Source organism: Corvus moneduloides, chromosome Z, assembly GCF_009650955.1.
Source record: "Corvus moneduloides isolate bCorMon1 chromosome Z, bCorMon1.pri, whole genome shotgun sequence".
Lineage (NCBI taxonomy): Eukaryota > Metazoa > Chordata > Aves > Passeriformes > Corvidae > Corvus > Corvus moneduloides.
The window spans coordinates 60824638-60847491 of NC_045511.1; the positions used below are offsets into that span (position 1 = coordinate 60824638).

Here is a 22854-nt window from a genome sequence, read left to right on the forward strand (position 1 = left end):
TCTGAAGAAATTGTCTCGTACCTAAAATTGATCTTACCTTGCTCTAAAAAAAAAAAAAAAGAAAAGAAAAAGGTACACTGTACCAGCATAATACCTCATCATTAAAGACTCTCCAGCACCTAACAAGTTTCAGTTTTTAAATCTCATAAAGTCCTGGGTAATAGTTTTTTCTTAAGATGAGATTCGCAGGAAGCAGTATTTGGTAAACACTACCACTCTCTTCAGATTATCATATCTCTTCTGTTACATTGCCTGAGGGAAAACTTGTGGAGCCTGAACTAAAAATGTTGAAAATCCTGTTTTTAAAACAGAGGAATAGGAGAATATTTATTTATTGTCCTATCAGTTCTCTTGGAAATACCAAACCTGTGTGTGAGGGACCTCAGGCCACGTCAGGAGAAAGGTTTCCACTAAAAACAGAGGTTTGGGTTTTAGTCAAAGTTTCCTAACCAAAACTCAAGACTGACTCATGACATTTGTAGCTTCTTGCAATGTTAAGATGAGGCCTTCCAATTACAGGTGGATGGAATTGACCTCAGAGATGCCAGCCACGAACAAGCTGTGGAAGCCATACGGAAGGCAGGCAATCCTGTAGTCTTTATGGTACAGAGCATTATAAGCAGACCAAGGGTAAGCATAAAGAATGTGAAAAGAGATGTAATTCATAGTAATAGATGAAGCAAATGTTCAAGATGGTGGTGTTTGGGAATGGGATATTTAATCCTGAAAGTGCCATCTCAACTATTTCAGGAACAAAGATTTGATTTAAGTATTATTTCCATTTAGAATGAAATCGATTTGGATTTGGAAATACCCTCCAGCACGCCGTCCTCAAACTATTTTGAAAAGCCTCAAGAAAGATAATTTGTTGGGGGGCAGAGTAGGAGTCTAACTAAAACCAACTCTTAGAGATTGACAGCATGTCTGAGGAGCGCATGCAGAAATACAGCACCTGTTAAAAAATTCCTTGGACGTTAATGAAAGGACCTAGAAGTACACGGAAGTTTTCCGTCACTAAGCTGCATGGACATTGCAGACAAAAGCTACTGAGCTTTAATATAAGATGCTTGCATCACTAGAAACTAAACTTCTTCATTGTAGAGTCTGTGTAAGCTGCATGTTTATTTACTAGTTGTCTCATAACTCTTGTTCTCCAGCCAGAGTCTCTTTATAGCCCTCCTTCAGCTTCTGCTCCCTGTGGGCAGAAAACTACTAACCCATTTTATCGTCAGTCATCTAAGGTAAAGTTGCATGAAAAAGCTCTGTTGAATGTTGATTATTGATACTGAAGCTACTAAAGTAAGGCTTTTGCATTTGCTGTGATGTGAACAGAATTGCCACTCCTGAATGTTTAGGCCTATTTGGCATGGAAGTGATGCCATTACTTTATCACAACTTTTATTTAGAGAATGCTTCTTTGCTATTTTTGGTTGTAGTTCTTTATTCTCTCTTTTCAGATTAAGCTTGTTGGTTATTTCTTGACTGTACTAACAAACTCTTGTTTCTCTGTGAGCAGAAACATTGCAAATGCTCTTCCTGTACCCGTACATTATGTTGTGATCTTCATAAATGGCATTATATTTATTATTTTCATCTTTTGAAACTGACACTTGTACTTTATAGTAAGATCTTATGAGGGAATTTCCTGCTTTCATTCATGTCCAGTCACCCAAATAGCCAGCTGCCTGCACACACGAGCTATAATTATTATGGTACTACTACGTATTCAACCAGGCAGTCAGTTTTAAGTGACATGTAGTTAATGAGTCCATTTCTTTCCTTTAGTTGTTCTCATTCAGGTTTAGTAGTTACAGATCCTGTGTATACTCCAGAATAGCCCAAATAATGCACGTGGACTGTGAAAAGATAGTGATAGTTTTGCTATTAAGGAGTTACCCATTGAGTGTGTGTTTCATACTGATACCCCACTGTGTATTTCTGAGTAAGAAACAATATATGACTGTGATTATGGTCCCATAGTAGTGTTACAGCATTATGCTGGATGAAATGCTAGCTAGTTCCTGATAACTTAGCATCTTGGACACATTGATAAAATTCTGAACAGAAGTTAGTTAAAAAAAGGAAAAAACAGAAAGAAAAATCCTGTTACTTGAGGCTTTATTTGAATTTAAAAAATAGTTAAAGAGGAAATTCCCTTTATTTTAGCATTTGTTTTTCTTGTCCTAGACTGCACAAGAAAGTATGCTAAACTGAACTGTTCAGGCAAATTCAAATGCTCCATATTTTATCACAGTAATCAGTCTGTATTAATACAATGCTTTTGCATGGATTAATATTAGGGCTAGTATTTCAGGAGCTATGCCATCATGACAAAATAAAAAAGGCAAAATTTTGAATGACTGTAGCTGATCTTTTGTTTCCTCTTTTACTAGAATTTTACTGTTGTTATATGAAATGTTTGTGATGTTTATTTTAGTTACCTAAAATTTCAACAAGATACATTTTAAAGTTCTTTGCAGATGAATTGTATTTTTAAAGTGTAATAGCATGATTATAGTAACAAATTACTTTTCACGAATTTCTCTTTATAAAATTCAAAATCAACTGTGAATCACATTCACAGAAAATCTTGTTGTACCCTAGGGAAAACAGCCTGTTGACTTTAAGTGACTTGCCCATGAAGACACCTTGGTCATTCATGGCATTACTTTGTCACTGCTGAAGATACAGTAGAGCCAAGACATATGTTGTCTTACCAAATTGCATTACTTTTTTGCAACATGGTATTTGAAAATAAATGTTTAGGGCTGTGTTTATTACTATTTTTGGAAGAATTAAAAAAACCAAATGCATTAAGAAATTTTTTAAACAGCACCGTATATTTGGATTAAATTACTCTTGATATAAATGATCCTGGAAGGTTTTCACATTTCTGTCTATACTATTTTTCAGGAGTGTTAAACTTACAGCCCTAAGACTTACAGGTAATTTCCAGATGGATAGACATAGTATATTTGTGAAATATAATATATAGTGAAATTACTTCTAGGTATACACAGTATATTTCCAACATACTATTTGAAATCAGAGCCGTTTCCTCCTTATTAAGCAGATTCTGATCTCAAAATAGAACACAGTACAAAATGTGCATAGGGAATATAAATGGTCAAATGATATTCTTTTATTTGATCTAAATGTGTAAACTCCTTTTCTCTTAAATAATAATGAGAAAGTACCTTGCTTCAGGGGAAGACCAGAGTATTTAGTTTCAATAAAGTATAGATTCAGGCAATTATACATGCATATGCACGTATACGAAGTGTTATGTAAAAATTATTATTAGATATGAAATCTGCTTAGAGATGCCTGATATTACTAAACCCTCACTTCTCCAAAATAAACAGAGTGTGTTACCACAGAAGTTAAATCAAATTATGAGAATCTGTGGTTTTCAAAATAAGACTAAATCTACTACATTATTACAGGTAATTGTGTTCATCCTAACCGAGAAATCCACAATTTTTTCAATTAATTAATGTGTGAGAGTGTCCCATATGCTGAGATGTTTGGACAAAATTGTACAAATATCACAGCACATAAATGCTGTGCAGTTCTGCACTTGATGTACTCTGTGGTCTAGAACAGGTGTGAGGATTGGTGCTTTTCCTCTCTGCTGCCAGAAACACAGGGCAAATACAGTTTTTCCCAGCTTCACATATCTGTTGCAAAGTGCAGAAAGTGGACCCTGTTTGGTTAGCCCAAACAACTAAATAAATGTGTTTTGCTTCATGAGTGAAAATAATTTGTTTAAATTTTTTTTGCTTAGTTTCTATTATGCTTTCCTTTTAGAACCCTTCCCTGCCTTTCCCGCAGAACAGTGTTTTCTGTAGGCCAGCTGTCTTCAGCAGCACTAACCCATTTGCTGATTCTTCTCAGTTCAACACTGCTAAGGTTGGATGATGACACACTATCTTTTCATTCACCAAACATCCTATGTGTGCTTCTTTCTCATTACTGTCTCTCTACATTTAATTTCTTTCATACCAGTTTGCATTAAATGCTATGCTGATGAGCTTGAGAATTCTATATAGTGAATTTAAAAGACACAGACATGCATGTACACAGAACAGTTATGGAGAAATTAAAAAATGCCAGCTCCATTAATCATAGCCACGAAATCTGATCTATCCAGAGCTACCAAAGGAGTAGGTTTTTAGTTATAAGATCAGTCCCTGTGGTATATGTTAAAATACCAACCAAGGGTAACTGTCTTACCAGTGTAAGGTGTTTTGCTGCTATGTACTTCTTTTTGGTTTTTTGTGGTTATGACTTTCCAGCCTTGATATCTCTCTTTTATTTTTGCATGAAAAAAAAAAAACACTGGCAGCTTTTTTTTATGATGCTTCATGAAAATATTTTCCCTCTGCTTCTTGAAAATTCTTTTAATGCACCATGAATAGGACGCTGATGTCTTTGGAAATATAAAAAAGTTAGATTTTTTTTTTTTTTTTGTGGCTTACTTACTGCATGTTGTTCACAATGGGAACAGAGTTAATCTCTAACACGTTAATAAAAAAAGTTTAATCCTAATGTGCATGCATTTTTGATTTAATAAAATAATTTCTTGCTGGTTTTACGTCTTGGAAGTGATTGTGCCCTTTGTCTATTTTCACATGTTGTCAAAAATATTGAATGTGCAACAAACACTTATAATATGATCTGTGGTGTATAATTGCATGTGTGTTTTGAAATCTCTTTTTGTGTTTTGTTACAGTTCTGAGGAAAGGGAGTAGACATGTAACATAAATGATGACTCGTGTTTTCTATATTTTCAAAAGTATTTCTGAAAAAAATTGCACGTATTTTAAAAGACAGCCTGATGATCCTGCAGTTTCTGCATAATTCCTTTTTTAGCATTGATATAAGAATGGTCTTCTGTCATCTCCGTCCTTTTCTGAACACTGATGAATCAAGGTCCTCAGTAATCCCTTAAATACTTTTGTCCATTTATAAATCAAGTTAATAAAGTTGCTGCAATTAGTAAAATGAATCTGTAATTGAAAATGAGTTATTGGTTAATAGTACTGTGTTTTGCCAAAGGTGCTGTAACATGTGGATTGCTGTTTTCTGTTACTGTAGGAGGTATCGAATCCAGTTAGGGTTACCTTCCGTTGTTCCCCAACTAACCCTTTTGCTCCCACACCATTCAAGGTTTGTCTTAATTCCCATCAGTTGGTCCTACTGTATGTGTGCTGTACATTTGTACATGGCCTGTGATACCTTCTGGAGTACTGCTTCTTCCTCCACCTGTGCCTTCATTTTTTCAAGCTCCAGACTTGCTGTCATTTTCAGTACTTGCTTGGCTGTGATCAGAGTGACCCTCATAGTTGAATGGGTTCAGCAACTGTTGGATGCTTTGCATTTTAAATGAAATACTGCGGTGTGACACACTGAAAGTATTTCATGAGTTAAAGCCTTGTAGGATTTTTGTGCATTGCCCGATTCAGGGAGCAAAAGTCTTATGTGTGTGTAAACTGTGGGGACCGGCTTCTTCTTCTGGCTGTTGAAATGTGAAGTGTCAGGCTGAGTTCTGGAAGCAGGACATGTTCCCCTCCACCCAAATGGCATTGTAGCACAGTTTTTACCCACCTACAAGGGCACCTTGCTTCCACTTTGATTTCAGCATTTCCTTAAACATCAGAAAAGTTTAGGTTATGTTACGTTGTTCTGCGTGTACAGTGGTACAAGAAAGATGCATTTTTTTGTCAATCATATTATGTTGGCTGCAGTTAATAAGTGCTAATCTGACAGGATGTAGCCCTACATCCACACCTTACAGATCTCCCAGAGATCCTTGACACCAATATTTAGTTCCTTTATTTTAGTCATGTTTTCTTTAATTTTGCTGTTCTTGGACACTGTCACTTACAAAGAGTACCTCTAAAGTAATATGCTAATTTTGGTTTTAAAACATAGAGACTAAGTTTTGCTGATCTGGTTTAATCTCACACTTGTATTGGATTTGTCTTGCAAGATTATGGTAGTTGGGGAGGCTATGGGGTGACTTTTGTCATATTTTTTCTCCCCTGTCCAGCTGAAGAAGGGAGTGATAGAGTAGCTTTGGTGAGCACCTGGCCTCCAGCCAGGGTCAGCCCACCAAAACACTGTACTTCCTAATTTCTTCAGGATATTATTTAGCTTTAGTAAAACTCTCAGAAGAACTCTGAAAAAAGAGTGTTTCTAAAAGTACTCTCTCTTTTGCCCCTCCTTGATGTGGAGGTCTATCACCAGCTTTCTTCTTGGTGGACACAGGAATTTTTGATTATGAAAAATAACTTTTAATGTTACTAGGTAGTGTTTCTACTCTTCTCTGATTCTGGTAGGTGACAATGTCTTTCCTAGAATTTTGTTGCTTCAGTTTAGGGATGTTTGGTATCATCTTAGGAGATGACATTGTCTTAGATTTGAAGCATGCGATATGACTAATGATACAAAAAGTCATATAACACTTATATGCGTTCTTTATAAAAATCATTGGCTTGGGTGTCACATTAAAACTTCCCATACTTTTAACACTTAGTGACTTCTTAGTTAAGTTCCTAGAACAGGTTCCTAAATGAAAGGAAAATCTTTTTCAAGCAGAAGCAGAATGAGAGAACTGAAATAGGGCATTTGCAATTTCTTTCTATCTTTGGAGTTATAGAGTGAAGATACGTCATTTTTGTTTAGACATGGGACCTTTCTTAAATTTTGAAATTACTAAATTAGTAGCTTTCTAAGTTTCTCAACACCTTCAGTTTTAAAGCCGATAAAGTCTTCCAAGGTGTATGTTGTTATTCATTTCACTGTTGCTCTGATGGAGAGATTACCTGAGGGGTTTTTGCACCTAAAGACACCACCTGAGATACTGTGTTCAAATTTGCTGATGGAGGTAGTAAGAACTGAAAGGATGAGAACAGGGTTATAAATCTAGGGCAGCACACCTGAAAATTTCAGTGTTGGAAAAAGACTTGTTTTTCATTTGAAATTCTTGTTGTTTACTTCAGTAGCTGATCTGCCAAGTATCCAGGTCTCTTGAGCATGCATAAGCTTTGGAGTGATGGCATTCAGACAGAAGTTTCTTGCTTACATGTTTACCCTAAACAAGGCAGAATTATACAAATTTCACATAGTGAAATCCCTGATCAGAGTCCATATTCCTCAAGGAAACTGTCTTGTATGGAAGCTTGCAAGACTGTGGATTTGAGCATTTAACCATTATATTGCAGTAGTCATGTGTTTATACCTCTTAACTTTTTGTGAATATGGTTAGAACACATCAAGACCAAAAGTATTTGTCTCTTGTGATTTAATCTTTATCCTCCTTTGTTTGATCTCCTCTGTGCAGCTTATAGGAAGCTAGTAAATGAGACTGAAAAGGTCCAGTCACTATGGATTTCTTCAGTTATCATCTGTTTAATTTTGGTTTTTAACTGTTCTATCAGTTCATATGCCAGTTATTTCTTTTTCCTGTAGGTATTTTTGAAAGTACCTGGTTTTTTGTTTCCTTTCTCTTTCCTTGTATTTGGCTTGCAAAGCATATGATGGGAGGAAATTATATGTAATGACTTTTAAAAATAAAATTGGTTGTAAGTCTTTTACAAATCTGGCATTAAAACAAAAGCACTTGAGTCTTCATAAGAGGCTTTTTCTGAAACAAAAAGTGGCACATAAAACTTTACTGAATTGGGCCTTTACTGTGAGTTGTTTGCTTCCAGATACATTTTGGTGTGATGTTCTCTCTTACCTTGCCTGGTGTTTGTTTCTGTCTTTGATCTCTTGCCGCCTTTCTGTGTGTTATTAATTTAGAGTTTGAGCTGCTTGGTATTGAAACTTTGAAGCTGTAGTCGTTGCCATTTTGACATTTTTGTATACTAGTTTTCCCTACATAGAGTTTGCATCTTCTTAGCCATTGCGTTTTTCTTGTCCTCCACAGGCATTTGGTCAGTCAGATGTAGAACCAGAAAAGACTTCGCTTTGTAACTTGCCTCTGCCCCCTCCTTCAGCATTTTCAGGAATGAGCTGTGATGTTGCACAGTCATCTTCTATCAGAGTCCCAGAAGATGTGGAGAAGGAGGATGAGTTTGGTTACAGCTGGAGTAAGTTTTTTCTGTGATAATATTTTAAATACTCAGTATTAAAATTGCACTGTATAAGACACAGATGTGGGGACATCCAGTTTGAACTGCTTCTTTCTCATGTGCATCGTGGTTTGGGTGTTCAGGGTTGCTGTTTTAGTTGTGTTTGGTCAGATGCACATGGGAAAATACAAAACTCACTTCTTTTTCTTCATTGCACTGCAGTCTTGTTTTTCCTCCATGGTCCAAATTCAATGTAGGAATACTTGAAGAATTTCATTGTACTCCAGGTAACTGATGGCAGTGATCAGTGTTATAGTTTCTGTTACCTGAAGGTGTTACTGGAGAGAAGATTACTTATTGTGTGTATGAAATTTAATTTTTAAGAAAATTTATAATATTTTCTGAAATTATAAGGAAAACAAAAAGCTAGAAATATTATTATAAATCACCTAAGGCTTAGCTTAAAAGAAGGTGTGGTTTACGCTGAAAATTTCAACATCCATTGTGGGCTTCTTCTGTCAGAGACTGCCCACTGAGCACTGATCTTGACTCTCTAGGTGACTTGTGAAACTTTCTAATGTAAATCCAACCTCTGCTACCCACACTTTTACATTTAGAAAAGATCATGCAGCGCTATGGAAATCTACCAGGAGAGTTATACATGATTGAGCTGGAAAAAGGAAAGACAGGTCTGGGACTTAGTCTTGCTGGTAACAAAGACCGATCCAGGATGAGTGTCTTTATAGTGGGAATTGATCCAAATGGAGCAGCTGGAAAAGATGGCAGGTTACAGATTGCAGATGAGCTGCTAGAGGTGAGTTTTTGCAATTTATACTGAAACCCAAATGTACTGATTTCAAAGACCAGATTTCTTGCTGAAATATATATGTTTTTCGGTGGATTTTGAAATCCCAAATTTATCCAAGTTCATATCTCTATGCTATCAAATTTTCCTTCTGATGTATGCCAAATAGTTGTAGCAGTTTTTTTTCCTGGTTATAGTAGAGTTTGGTGCTAATAACACCAAGTTTTGGGTTAGAGCCCTGTATGCACCATTCATTTAAGAGTTGGACTCAATGATCCTTGTGGGTCCCTTCTAACTCAGAAGATTCAGCGATTCTGAATGAAGGTGTGTTGAATAAAAATGTGGGACAACAGCAGTTTCTGAGTTATGGGGATGTTTGGAATGGCAGTGAATTGCAGATCATTAAAAATATTGAAGTCCTCCAGTCCATCTATCTGTGGAGTACTCCAGACTTTCTAATTAGTTCTCTGTTTACTAGAAGTGGAATAATAGCAGAATATTTTTCTATTGTGCAACACAGAGTGTGGAAATTAAATGGGGGAAACAGGAACATACCTATTTTTATTATGGACTTCTAACTCATGACGTGTTTGGGTGCTATTTTCTAGTGGAGTGACCGAACCACTAAATATGCAACTAACGTTTCCAGTACATATGTGAGCGAAAACTACTTCTATATTCCCACAGCCCAGTTGATGATACTTGCAGATGTATACCCTACTACAGCTTTTCCCATTCTTTCTGGTAGCAGTAGGTAACATGACCCTCACAGAAATGCTTTGTGTAACTTCAAAGCTATGTGTGGAGGTGTTTGAGGATGTACTGGGGAAACGGTTCAGAGAGGGACTGGTGAATCTGAACAAAGCTTGAGGGAGACATTGAGAAAGTAAATTATATAGGGTGGAAGTTGCAGACTAGGAAAGAAATTAAGGATTTGTGACACTGTGGACCAAGCCTCAAGGAGAGAACTTTGTTGCAGACTCCAGTGTTGTGAGACAGTTCTCTTGAAACATCTGTTTTTAAAATCCTGATGTTGAAGAGCTAGAATATTCTGAGAACACATTGAAACGCATCTGTCTGAATCTGACATCCTGTGATTTCTTGTTTACTGTCCACACTGTAAACTTGCAGACTAATGCTAAGAAATTGCCTCAACCTCTTCTGAGAGGAGACATCTGAGCTTGCTCCCTATATTCCCAAGCAGCTGTCCAGCAGCTGTTGGGGGCCATGTCCCATCACCCCACTTGGCAGCCTGACCATGTATTTTTCACAAGCCTGTGGCCAACACTGCAGGGAGTGCTGCATTTGGATTGTCGACTCCAGTGTAAATGACAGGGCTCAAGACCCCTGTGACATGCCTGGTGGACACACCCTGCATAGGAGGTGGTTGCTGTGACGCTCAGCCCTCTGTACAGTGTCTTGCATCTGTTGCTCACTGCTGTGTCTGTGCTTCTATTAGTGCTACCTGTGTGCAATGTATTACTTTCCCCACAGAACTTCAGCACTGTGGTTTTCCATTTTCGAGAAAAAATGCAGCTAATAAAATGCAAGCAAGTAATGGCCTTAGTCTGTAAATTCACACTGATAGCTCCTCTCCTATCTGAATCATAGGTGCTTCAGGGTGTTGTAGTGAGTCTGCTCTGCCAAATGGAAAAAAGATTGCCAGGTCACATCTTCAGATAGTAAGTGTGGAACCGTAGAATGGCTTGGGTTGGAAGGGACCTTAAGGATCATCTACTTCCAAGTCTCCCTCAATGGCCTGAGTTGCCAACCACTAGATCAAGTTGCTCAGGTCCCATTCAATCTGACCTTGAACACTTCCAGAGGGAGCATTCACAGCTTTTCTGGGCAACCTGTTCCAGTGCCTCACTATCCTCTGGATAAAGAGTTTTTTCCTGACGTCTAATCTAAAACTTTCCATTTAAAACCATTGCCTCTTGTCATATCCCTATTGCCCACGTAAAAAGTTACTCTTCCTCTTTTTTTGTAAGCCCCATTTAGGTTCTGGAAGGCTGAAATGATGTCTCCCCAGAGCTTTCTCTTCTCCAGGCTAAAAAGCCACAACTCTCTCAGCCTGTCTTCTCAGGAGAGGTGCTCTAGCTCTTTGGTCATATTCATGGCCCTCCTGTAGAGCTGCTCTGACAGATCCACATCTTTCTTGTGCTGAGAACTCCATGACTAGAGGTAGAGTCTCATGTGGTTAGAGTAGATGGGGAGAATCCCCTCCCTTGATCTTCTGGTCACACCTCTTTGGATGCAGCCCAAGATGTCATTCACCTTCTGGGCTGTAAGCCTACAGTGTTGGCTCATGTCCAGATTTTCATTCAGAAGAATCCCAAAGTCCTTCTCTGCAGGGCTGCTCTCAATAACTTCTATTCCCAGTCTGTACTCTTGTCTTGGATTGCCCCAACCCAGGTGCAGGACCTTGTAATTGGACTTGTTGCATCTCATGAGATTCCCACAGACCCACTTGACAAGTGTGTCTGGGTCCCTCCAGATAGCATCCCATCCTTATGTTGTGTCAACTACACCAGTCATCTTCGTGTCATCTGCAAATCTGCTGAGGGTGCACTTGATCCCTTCATCTGTTTCATTGATAAAGATATTAAAGAGCCCTGGTCCCAGGACAGACTTGTCACCAGCCTCTACCTGGACACAGAGCCATTGACCACAACACTATGCCTGCCTCCGTCCGGCCAGTTCCTTATCCACCCAATAGTTCACCCTTCAAATCTGTCTATCTCTAATTTGAAGGTAAGGATATGGTGTGGAACTTTGTCAAAGGTCTTACAGAGGCTTAGGTTGATGTCATTGGTTGGTCTTCCCTTGCCAGCCATTGCAGTTGCTCTGTCAAAAAAGGATGCCAGATTGGGCAGGCATGTTTTATCCTTTGTGAAGCTGTGCTGGCCGTCTCAGATGACCTCCTTGTCTTTTATGTGCCTTAACATTGCTTCCATGAGGATCTGCTCCATGGTGTTCCCAGGCACAGAGAAGGGGCTCATTGGTCTGTGGTTGCCTAGATCTTCCTTTCTACACTTTTAAGAAATGAGAGTGATGTTTTATGTTTTCTACTCACTGGGGACCTTACCTGACTTCCATGACTTCTTAAGTAGGATGGAGAGTGCCTTGGCAACTACATCAGCCAGTTCCTTCAGGAACCTGGATTCCAGATCATCAAGCCCCATTGACTTGTGCCTATTCAGTTTCATCAAGTGGTCCCAAACTTACTTTTTGTTTACAGTGGGAGAGAATTTGCTTCCCCCAACCCCCACCTAGAGGTTCAGTAGCTTGAGAGTTGTGGGAAGCCAGACTGTAATTGAAGACTGAAGTGAAGAACTTTTGAGTTCCACACCCTTCTTCATGTCCATTGCCACCAGCTGGCCCTTCTTGTTTGTCAGGGTGGTACACTCTCCTTGGCCTTTCTTTTCTGACCCCTTATAGAATCCCTTCTGATAACTCTTTGCATCCCTTGCCAAAGCCCGTTGCATCTGTGCCTTAGCTTTCCTAAACCCATCTCTACACACATCCCAATCATATCCCTGTACTCTTCCCGGATCATCTGTCCCTAGTTCCACTAGCTGTGCATTTCTTTCTTACTCCTCAGTTTGAGGAGCAGATCCTTGTTTAGCCATGCTGGTTTCCAGCTTGCCTTGCTTGATTTCTTACACATGGAGATGGAGTATCCTCAAAAAGCTGCCAGCTCTGGTGAGGTCCTCTGTCCCTAAGGACAGTGTCTGAGGGAATCTCATCCACTAATTCTTTAAATGTCTGGAGGTTCATTATTCTAAAGATCAGGGTCAGTTCCAGCTACGCTCTTTTTCAAGTCCGTGTTCCTTGAGATCAGTTATTTAACCAGGGCGTGGTCTCTACAGCCAAGGCTGACTCCCGTCTTAATCTCTCTAATGAGCTCATCCGCACTGGTGAGCATCAGGTCCAGTAACTCTGCTTCTCTGTTTCGTTTGTCCAATACCTGGACCAGGAAGTTATCCTCATGCACTTTAGGAGTCTCCTGGATTGCTTGCAGTCAGCTGTACCACTTTCCCAGCAGACATGAAGATGGTTGAAATCCCCCATCAGGATGAGAGCTTGTGGGCGCGATGAGTTCTGTATCTGAAGCAAGAAATCAGCAGGCTCGCTGTGATCAGGTAGATGTGGCAGACCCTAGACACAAGGTGTCCCTTGCTCTTGCTGTCCTTCATTTTTACACACAGGCTCTTGAGCTATTTTCTTGGCCGTTTCTGAGGCAGCTCTTCACAATCTATCACACACAGCACATGTCTGCCCCTCCTTCCCAGCCTTTCTTTTCTGAGAAGGTTGTAGCCCTTGATTGAAGTGTCCCAGTGGTGTGATTCATCCCACCAACTGATTTCCAGTTTCTCTTGCTTGTTACCCATGCTGCCCATATTAGTGTAGAGGCACTTAAGCTGGGTTATCAACCTCTTCACCTTTTGAGAAGAACTCTCCTTAGTTCATTTGGGACAATTTAGAGTTGTTTCTCTGCTGCTTGGTGTTTCCTCGTTCCTCTCTGACACACAGAAATACATCCCCTTCCCTCTTTCTCATAAAATCTAGTTTAAAACTCTGCTAAACATGCTAGTGTTCAGACTTCTGTGTACAAAGTGCCTGGCTCAGGGGTGCAAAGTGCCTGAGATTCAATAAATAATAGCAATCTCGTTGCAGGATATAAGCAATTCATTTATTTGTTACGGTTAGAATTTCCCATGGCCCTGCTTAATCACCTCATCAGTCATGAAGTGATCAATGGCAACTGAAAATAGGTGATGTGCCAAGTTAACCCAATATAACTCAGAGAATGACATTTTTAGCCCTGTGACAGTGTTAGTCTGAAGTCAAACTATAGTGAATACTTTTACTGGAAGAAGGGAGTGAAAGCAGGACGTAACATAACTCTCTTATACAGTTGCTGTTTAGCCAGTGATATGGACTTTTTAGGCTTAAAAATTAGTTTAAGTATAAGGAATTAAAATATTTTGGTAAATAATTGCTACCTTTCCTTATCTAGATAAATGGCCAGGTCCTTTATGGAAGGACTCATCAGAATGCTTCCTCAATAATCAAATGCGCACCATCTAAAGTAAAAGTAATCTTTATCAGGTAAGTTCTGGTTAAAGGTTTGGCTGAAAAGGTTTAGTTTTTAATGTGCTCAAGTTTCACACAGTGTTTGTTATTTTTAATTTTGGTAACATAGATGTGCTTTTGATACAATCTTACTAATTGTTAAATACATCTTGGAGTTTTCTGTTTTGATATTTGTTTTGTGAGTGCCATAAACTAAGAACCAGATTTAAACTTGTCTTAAGAAATATGGGGTGGTACTATTACCTTATTACTACATTCTTTAACTGACTGTATTGCAGAAACAAAGATGCAGTAAATCAGATGGCTGTTTGCCCTGCAAAGTCAGTAGAGGCTTCACAGTGTACTTCAGGCACACTTCAACACCAAGAGGTAAATATTTGTTTTTCTTACTTGACCAAAATACATTGTTCTGGATAGAGGAGGACCCTATCTGCTTCGGAAATACAGTAAAAGAGAAAGAAACCCAATAGAAAAGCAAGTGAGATTTTAGTAACGTTGCTAAATTTAGTACAGCTGTGATTGATTCTGTTTCGTTTTATATTCTTCTATACTATGAAGTAAGCCTAACATTCCCATCAATAGGGTTTTAGAAGTTTAAGTGAAACTAGGAAATGAGCAGATTGACATTTAAATGTTTTTGCACTACTTTGTTTTGATGCAAAATGTTTTATATAGTCGCTTTTTCTTTTTCTCTTAGATTGATTTCAGTGTTGCAAACCCAAGTGCATTTTCTGACTTGAGTTCATGTAAAAACATTCAGTATGTGGAACTTCCTAAGGTATGTACTGAATCTATAACAGTCACATTTTTATTCAGTAGCCATTCAATTTTGTAATGCAGTCCCTCTTATGGCAAACAGTCTCTTAGTTACAAGAAGTCAGTGAAGAGATTTCTAGAGATCTTCTGTTCCTGTTTGGGAATGGACAGGACTGTTTTTGATTTGCCAATTGCTTTGTGTCTCTGGAAGAAGTATTCTCTTGTTCTATTTGCAGAACTTTTGATAACCATTTACTGATGGTTCCTCAGGTAAAATCAATGCCCTAATTGTTTTAAGTAACAACTGAATTACAATTTACCTTGTAAGTTTCAAAGGGGTGGGTTTGAATTTAGAAGTGTTTCAGATTTATCTTGGTAGTCAGTATACTGTTTATAGGTTGGCAGAATCTATTCCAGAAGTCATTTAAAACAAAAATATTGGTGCATTGTGAAACCCCAAACTTGGTAAGTCAGCAGGCTTCACTAGGCTTTAGTGAATGTATTCTAACATTTTGATATCACAGTACTTAACCATTTGCATTTTTCTGTTTGCCCCAGGATCAAGGAGGCTTTGGAATTGCCATTAGTGAAGAAGACACAACTAATGGAGTAGTTATTAAAAGCTTAACAGATCATGGTGCGGCTGCGAAGGTGTGAGAATGTTTAAAATCTGATTAGGGAATGAAGAATGTTTTTTGGAGTAGCATCCGTAGTTCATATTTTTTATTTTATGTTTTTCCAGGATGGACGTATCAAAGTCGGAGATGTGATTCTGGCAGTGGATGATGAAATTGTTGTGGGATATCCTGTAGAAAAGGTGCTTCTGAAGTGTCAGGAATGTTGCAGAAAGCTTAATATAGGAGGTGATTGTGTCTTAAACTAGTGAGGTTCTCATGGCTATGCTCTTACTTCATTTTTCAAATCTGGCTAAAAAACCAAAGATCTGCAGGCACTGTCTGGATAAGGAAACTACTGAAAAATAAGCGAAATCCTAAATTTACAGCTCAACTATTATTTTATATTAATGCAGTACATGAATCCTCCTATCTCTGCTTTGAATGTGGTTTTATTTTCCCTGTGGTTCAGACCTAATGCCTGAGAGACACTTAGTGCGATAAAAAGCCATGAACTATTGCTTTATAATGACTCTGCATAGCTAGTCCACTTTAAAAGTATTAGAACCAGTAAAACTAATATGTGTAAATTTACATGAGTGAGTTGTATCCGTGGTAAATCAAGTCATAAACTGTGCTTATCCATGGGAACTGTCTGTAGCAACAGCCTCATTATATTCCAAGCATAGTATTTCAACCCTTTGGAGAAAAATGTCTCCATTCCTAAATAACAAGATTTATTTCTAGCTTCTAGCTCTGCAAACTCAATTTGGGTTCTGTAGTAAATCAAGGAGGCCTTTTTTCTAGCACCTGCCTTGCTACTAAGAAAAGTGATTCTTTAGGCATGAGTAGATTATTTTCTGTATGTTAAAGGGCAATTAGGAGAGCATCAGTCTTGCTCTCTGATGTACTGCTATCTCTGAGGCAGTAAATAAGTAAGAGATAGTGAAGTTGCCTGTAAGGAGGTAGGGGTAGGTAAGCTTTGTAAGAACAAAGACTGAGTAAGTAATTTCTGAAAATAGCACTACCTAAATGTGAAGTGTCAAGAGGATTTGGTGTCTTTTCTTCAAGATGGCAATTGATTTTGAAGGGTTTTCCGTATCTCTTTGAACTAGATTTTGCATTGTACCCTAGTGTCTTTCTCTCCCTTCCATAATTCAGGTAATATTTTCAGGTTTTTCTTCCAGACTGACAGTTGCACATTTCTTTAGTTCAGTAGATATTTTGGCATTGACTTCTGTGAGATCAGAATTTGGCTCCACCCAGCATTAAAAGGCAACACTTTTTTTTTTTCCCTAATAATTGCTATAAATATAGTATTTTGTCTGGAGAAGCCACTGAAAGACTGCAGCATTCTCACCTGGTATAGTTTGGCAAAGTTTCATGGAAAAATGTTGCTTAGAAAAAATCAATATTTTTCTCTGTTCCTTACGAGAAAACCTGCAGGACTGTGACTAGTAGCTCCAGTTTGTGGAACTGTTACTCTGCTTATTTTTGGTTTGCAACTGAACAATCCAGTTACGCTTTTCATAGGCTTTTATCTTTATCATTCAGTTTATTAGTCTCCTGAAGACATCCAAATCTGTGGTGAGGCTTACAATCAGCCCAGCAGAGACAGATAACCTGACTACAGCACCAGCCCTTTCCAGCACTGTCCCAGCAGAGAAGAGGAATATACAACCACCAGCAGCTGTTCCTCCTTCCAGCTCACCAGAACCAGAAGCAGTCAAAAGTAATGTTTTTCTTGTATGTCTGTCTTCACTGGGGTTGTAACATAAAAACAAAGACCCAGCTTGTAAGTTTTCCCTTTCTGCATGCGCTCCACTGTCTTCTGCACTTTCTAATATTCCAGATTACATATTCATATAGATAAAGCATCATTCCACCATACTAAAGACCTACCTCTTGCCCTGCTGTTGTAGAGGCAGGAGGATGAAAGGATTTTCTCCTCCATCTCAAACATGCAGCAGGTGCCTTTGTCATGGTTGTCTAGAACTAAGTGAAAGGCATTCCTTTAAATGAGGGAGAAAAGTAATGTCATTTTTTGTAGAAAAAGGGGATGGTTGAGACTGTCTTGCCATTTATGAGCAGCCACATTTGACTCTTCTCCTTCAGAGTGGAGAGTTATGATGTTTCTGATGGATGATGCCTATTGGTTAAGCAACACGCTTCTAAGTTAATAATAACTCAAGTAATGCACACATCATATAGATGTTTAAATTAAATTCTATCCTAAATAGAATATGTTATGTACAACATCTTCTTTGGCTGTCCAGACTGTAATCCAGGTACTTGATGGTATAAAAACAGGACACCTGCAAATAAAACTACAGGATAGTACTTGTCTGAGGAGGAGGGAGAATTGGCAGCATCGTTCTCTGTGGATCAGCTGTTCAGCTATTGCTGTACAGCTGTCAGTAAACTCTGAAAAATGTTGTTTTAAAGTTACTTTTCTAATACCAAACCCTGTTACTGTAACCAGGATGTTTCATTGTTGTTTTAGACACAAGCAGGTCTTCAACTCCAGCCATGTTAACCTCCGACCCAGCTACTTGTCCCATCATTCCTGGATGTGAAACAACCATTGATATCTCCAAGGGGCGGACTGGTCTTGGTCTGAGCATTGTTGGAGGAGCAGACACTTTGCTGGTTGGTTGGAAAAATATGTGTGTCACTCAAGTGAAATAACAGTAATGAAATTAAAGTCTGATAGAAGAGATTTTTTGTCATTTGTTTCTATAGCATTTATTGAAAGATGCAAAAGAAAAAAAACAAGATAAAAGCCCTTTCTAAAATTGAAAGTAAAAATGAGCTTCTTAAATATTTTGTTATTTTGTTCTGCATGCATCTGACTTTCTTTCCACCTGACTTGTCATTTATGGATTATAGTAGCAATTTTCAGTTACTTTTGGTTCAAAATGGCACCTGTTCTTTCAACGTGCAATTTTGTTGTTTTTGTTGTTGACAGGGAGCGATCATTATCCATGAAGTATATGAAGAAGGAGCAGCATCTAAAGATGGAAGACTGTGGGCTGGCGATCAGATACTAGAGGTATGGTGATTTCTTTGGTTGCTTTTGTTTTCATTGCTGGTTAGGCCTGTTGTATTTGTCTGCTGTAAGGTGCTGCAGAATTTACCATTGTACGCTTTCATTGCAGGTGAATGGAATTGACCTCAGGAATGCCACACATGATGAAGCCATTAATGTCCTCCGACAGACTCCCCAAAAAGTTCGTCTGACTGTGTACAGGGATGAAGCTCAGTACAAGGAGGAAGACATGTATGATGTGCTGAGTATAGAGCTCCAGAAGAAGCCTGGTAAAGGCCTTGGGCTGAGTATTGTTGGGAAAAGGTATGTAACGTACATGGAGATTCAGTGTCTGGAACTTCCTTATCATGTTTCTTTTGTGGTCTGGTGCTCAGATCCTGTGGACTTGAAGGCCATACATCTTATTTTTGTGCCTAAGCTAACCAGCCTTTCCTAGAGGAACTAAGTCAGTGTTACTTAACAGAAAAATGAGACAAATGTTTATTGTGTTCCCAATAGGAAACCAATAATACAACTGTCAAACAATACTGTAATATAAAATTCATGTGTGTATTTGCAGAAATGACACAGGTGTGTTTGTGTCAGACATCGTCAAAGGAGGAATAGCAGATACAGATGGGAGATTGATGCAAGGAGACCAGATATTGACAGTGAATGGAGAAGATGTCCGAAATGCTAACCAGGAGGCAGTTGCAGCTTTGCTAAAGGTATTGGGAAAAGAGAAGATGGGTAAGAGTGAAAGATTGAGATGCAGATTTTTTGCAAGTTTTTAACTTTATTCAGACTGAGATCAGACTGTTAATGGGATGTCAGTGAGATGAGTTGTGGATCCAAATCTAAGCTTCCTGAAATCTAGAGCATTCATATTTTGATACTTTACCTGATAAAACTAGGAGTAATGATGGTGCAGAAAGCCATACATTTACAGGGTTTATAGAAGACCTTTACAGAGTACCATTACCTAAAACTACCAAAAACTTAACACTGTATTTTGTCGAGCAAACTGATAACTGGTTAACTGTTTCACATTTTCAGAAAGTTATGCAGAACTGACTTTAAATGATGGAGAATTCAGCAGAGTAGTTGTGCCAAAAGTGACTACTTTCATAGTTTGTTTACAAGGGCCTGTAGTGATAGGGCAAGAGGGAATGATTTAAACTAAAAGAGTAAGTTTAGATCAGTTGTTAGGCACAAATTCTTTAGTGTGAGAATGGTGAGGCACTGGAATAGGTTGCCCAGAAAAGGTGTGGATGCCCCATCCCTGGAACTGTTCAAGGCCAGGTTGGATGGGGCTCTGAGTAACCTGGTCTACTAGGAGAGGTTAATTTTTGTTTTATTATATATGTTGTGTGCCACCTTACATCCATTAAGTATTACAATGCATTTTTCAGGGACCAAGCATTTGGTATAAGAAACTGCTTTCTCAGAGTTTACTGAAGTAACTACCTGCAGCTCTTGGAGCCAGTCTATTCTTGATAAATTTTTTGTTTCTGATGTCTTTCCCTTATTTCCAAATCAGAATGAAGTCAGATATACAATATTTCCTGTAGTCTGGCAGGAATTCAGCTGGTCAGCCAGCTTGTCTGTTTTTCAGTCCAGAGTTTTGAGACTCGCTGCATGATAAGGATTCCACTGAGTCAGCATTTTAAATGGAGAACTGTTTCACTGGAAAAAAAATTATCAGATGCTAATTATAGCTGTCTCTTGGATACATAGGCACATGGTTATGCTCCTTAACACTCACATTCAAAGGTATATTTTTCCAGATCTTTTGGATTTATTGGGTAGGAGGAGTCCTGGGGGAGAGCAGTGGTCAGAAAGCTGGAGATAGGAGGACTTCTGTATTCAGCATGTGCCCATTAATGAGAATGCCAGAACAGGATCTGTGTTGTGACAATGAACTTGTTAGTATACTCTTCTTTGGTTATAATACTTTTCCATTCTTACATGACAGTTTTTTAGTTTTATTTAAGAACACAGCATTTCTTCTTCATATGCTGTACCTTTATGTCTCCTCTGAATAAAAATGCCGTTTCATGTGGAAAGTTCCTTTCATTTTGAGAAGCATTTTGGAGTATCTTACTGAAGATGCTTAGTTCCCATTTACCATTCTTGTATTAAAGTTTTAAGTACTTAATCATTGCTCAGTAGTACTTGTAATTAATTTTCATAGCCTTGAGAACTGGGCTTTTAAAATACCTTAGATTATTGTTAATAATTATTTTGTTTACATAGTATAAGTGGAATAAAGCATGGTCACTCACATGTAGGCAGTCACCACTTCCCGTTCAGGTATCCATTCAGTTCTCATTCATGAGAGTAGGATCTACGAGTAAATTGTCTTGGACTGCCTAAAATGTAATTTGCTAGAAAATAATTCTATAATCTTTGGAAAATTCCAGTGTATTTTAAGTAAAATGAGACAAATAGAATGTGTCATCGGTCTGAGCATTTTGCCTGTTCTTGCAGGGTTTCTTTTGAAGTATCCCTTAAAGTACGTGACAAGATTATTAGCTTTTCCCCTCACTAGACTTAATGGACCTTTCAAATGGAAGCATTTAGGGAGAGAGAAAGGTGTAATAAAACTAAATGGGAATTGATTTTATTCACAAGTTCTGTTGGAAAGTATTACCTCCTACTTTCACACATTATAGTTTTAAAATCTCATTTGTGGGTTTGCATATTTGTGAGGATGTGGTAATTTTAGATACATATTTCCTCAGTATTCCATTTGGAATAAGAGTTGTCCATATGGTTTAATACAACTAAATTCATGCAAGCAAAGAATGGTTTTGCCTGAGCTTTGATCAAGTCTTTTCCAGGACTTAGAGAAGTCAACATTACTTATGAAATAAAAAGTGATGAAGCAATAAATCTTTTTTAGTGTCACTCCTCAGAGAATAGCAACAGAATATGAGGCATTGAAACCTTGTTTGAATGGATATGTCTGGTTGGTTTTGATATATTCGCCTGTTACTGTGAATTTTTCTGACAAATGCATGAATCTCTCTTAAGATAATAAAGTTAAAACACGATAAATAAAGGCAACCTCATGTATTAGTAAGTTCTTTGAATGCAGAAGTTTACACTGACAAATTCCCAGTAAAAGGAAAAAAAACCAAAATAGCAACAAAACTGATATTTCTGTATTAATACATTGCAGATTGATGTTTTCTTTTGACACTACTTGTATTACATTGAAAGTCGAATTTTCTTAGTCTTTTTTGTGATAATAACATCTCTGTTTTTTCAAAATAATGTCTTGATTTTTAAATATTTAATTGCAGGGTGAATGTCCTCCTGAGACATGCATTTTATGTAGACTCAATAGCATAGTTAAAATCTTAAAGGGTAGTGAAAGAACTTTCCCATGTGAAATCAGTCCACATCACCCAGCTTATTGCTGGGAGTCAAATGCAGAAACTTCACTTAAACTATAGATGTTTAGGAAATTTTCTGCCCAAAATTTCTTTAGTTATGTTGGTGTCTATGCAGAGTAACAGATAATTTCAAAAGTTTGAGAGAGATGAGTAACTTCCAGTTCAATTACCATGTTCTCAGTCATATCAAGAGAACTAATGATTAAGACTTCGAGGTGTTATGCTGTTTTTAGTTTTTATTGTGAAAATTGTATGTTGACATTGTAATTCAGAAGCTACTCCTTATTAAGTGCAGTGGAATAGAATTAGTATTCTTGTGTGATTTTCATATCTGCATTATAATACTAATTGATACAGTATAAAAAATGTATCCTGTTCAGTATTCAGTATCATGGTGTACTTTGTGTGTCTCTGATCCTGCCATGGACTCTGTCAGCAAAGTGCTCATTGCAGGGTTGCTAGTCCATAATTCTTATCTCTGTCCATTTTTTTTTTTCTTCTTCCACTTTCTAGAAAGTCACTTAAATATTGTAGGTTTTAGTCTTGTAGACAGAAGTGTTACAAGTGACTGTTTGTTTAGTGTTCCTTAGGTACAGTAAGACTAGAGGTTGGAAGAATAAAAGCTGGGCCATTTCACTCTGAGAGGAGAACATCCCAGGGCAGCCAGGTATGTAACTATAAAACTGGTTAGTTTAGGAGAAATAATGTTAAATAATGAAAGCAAATAGAAAGATAGGTTTTATGATTACAATTATTTTTCACATACCTGATCCAAGATTGAGAAATTTTGCAGCTTTTCAGTAGCCAGTTTATATGTTCAGCTTAGCATATTGTATCTGTTATAGACAGGATCCAGCCAAAACTGCAATCCAGAAATGACTTTGCTGCAGGCTCCAGCCCGGAAGCACAAAGAACTCCAATTCTCACCAATACCAGAAGAAGTTAGAGTCAACTTTAAACCTTTAGTTACTTTCAGAGTAGTTGGCATGCAGTGGAGTACTGCTTCAGTAAGCTTAGGGAATTTCTCCATTCCTTGCATGTTCTTATTGTAATCTTGGCCGCCAGAAGC

At 38.0% G+C, this 22854-nt stretch overlaps 1 protein-coding gene across 20 annotated transcripts in view; it reads left to right on the forward strand.

Moving 5' to 3' along the window:
• Nucleotides 1-22854, forward strand: part of MPDZ (multiple PDZ domain crumbs cell polarity complex component) — a 95456-nt gene that overhangs the window by 63821 nt on the left and 8781 nt on the right. For 9 of the 20 annotated variants that reach the window (XM_032095196.1, XM_032095195.1, XM_032095198.1 and 6 more), the window contains 17 exons: nt 520-630; nt 1158-1241; nt 3811-3912; nt 5101-5172; nt 7937-8099; nt 8699-8895; nt 13910-14001; nt 14265-14355; nt 14684-14764; nt 15301-15393; nt 15485-15559; nt 16911-17088; nt 17860-18005; nt 18325-18408; nt 18515-18708; nt 18965-19112; nt 22366-22452. In XM_032095196.1, coding sequence (XP_031951087.1) covers nt 520-630; nt 1158-1241; nt 3811-3912; nt 5101-5172; nt 7937-8099; nt 8699-8895; nt 13910-14001; nt 14265-14355; nt 14684-14764; nt 15301-15393; nt 15485-15559; nt 16911-17088; nt 17860-18005; nt 18325-18408; nt 18515-18708; nt 18965-19112; nt 22366-22452 — 1998 coding nt within the window. Of the gene's footprint in view, nt 1-519; nt 631-1157; nt 1242-3810; nt 3913-5100; nt 5173-7936; nt 8100-8698; nt 8896-13909; nt 14002-14264; nt 14356-14683; nt 14765-15300; nt 15394-15484; nt 15560-16910; nt 17089-17859; nt 18006-18324; nt 18409-18514; nt 18709-18964; nt 19135-22365; nt 22453-22854 lie in introns of all 20 variants that reach the window. The other 11 variants (XM_032095210.1, XM_032095212.1, XM_032095215.1 and 8 more) reach the window with 7 other exon arrangements.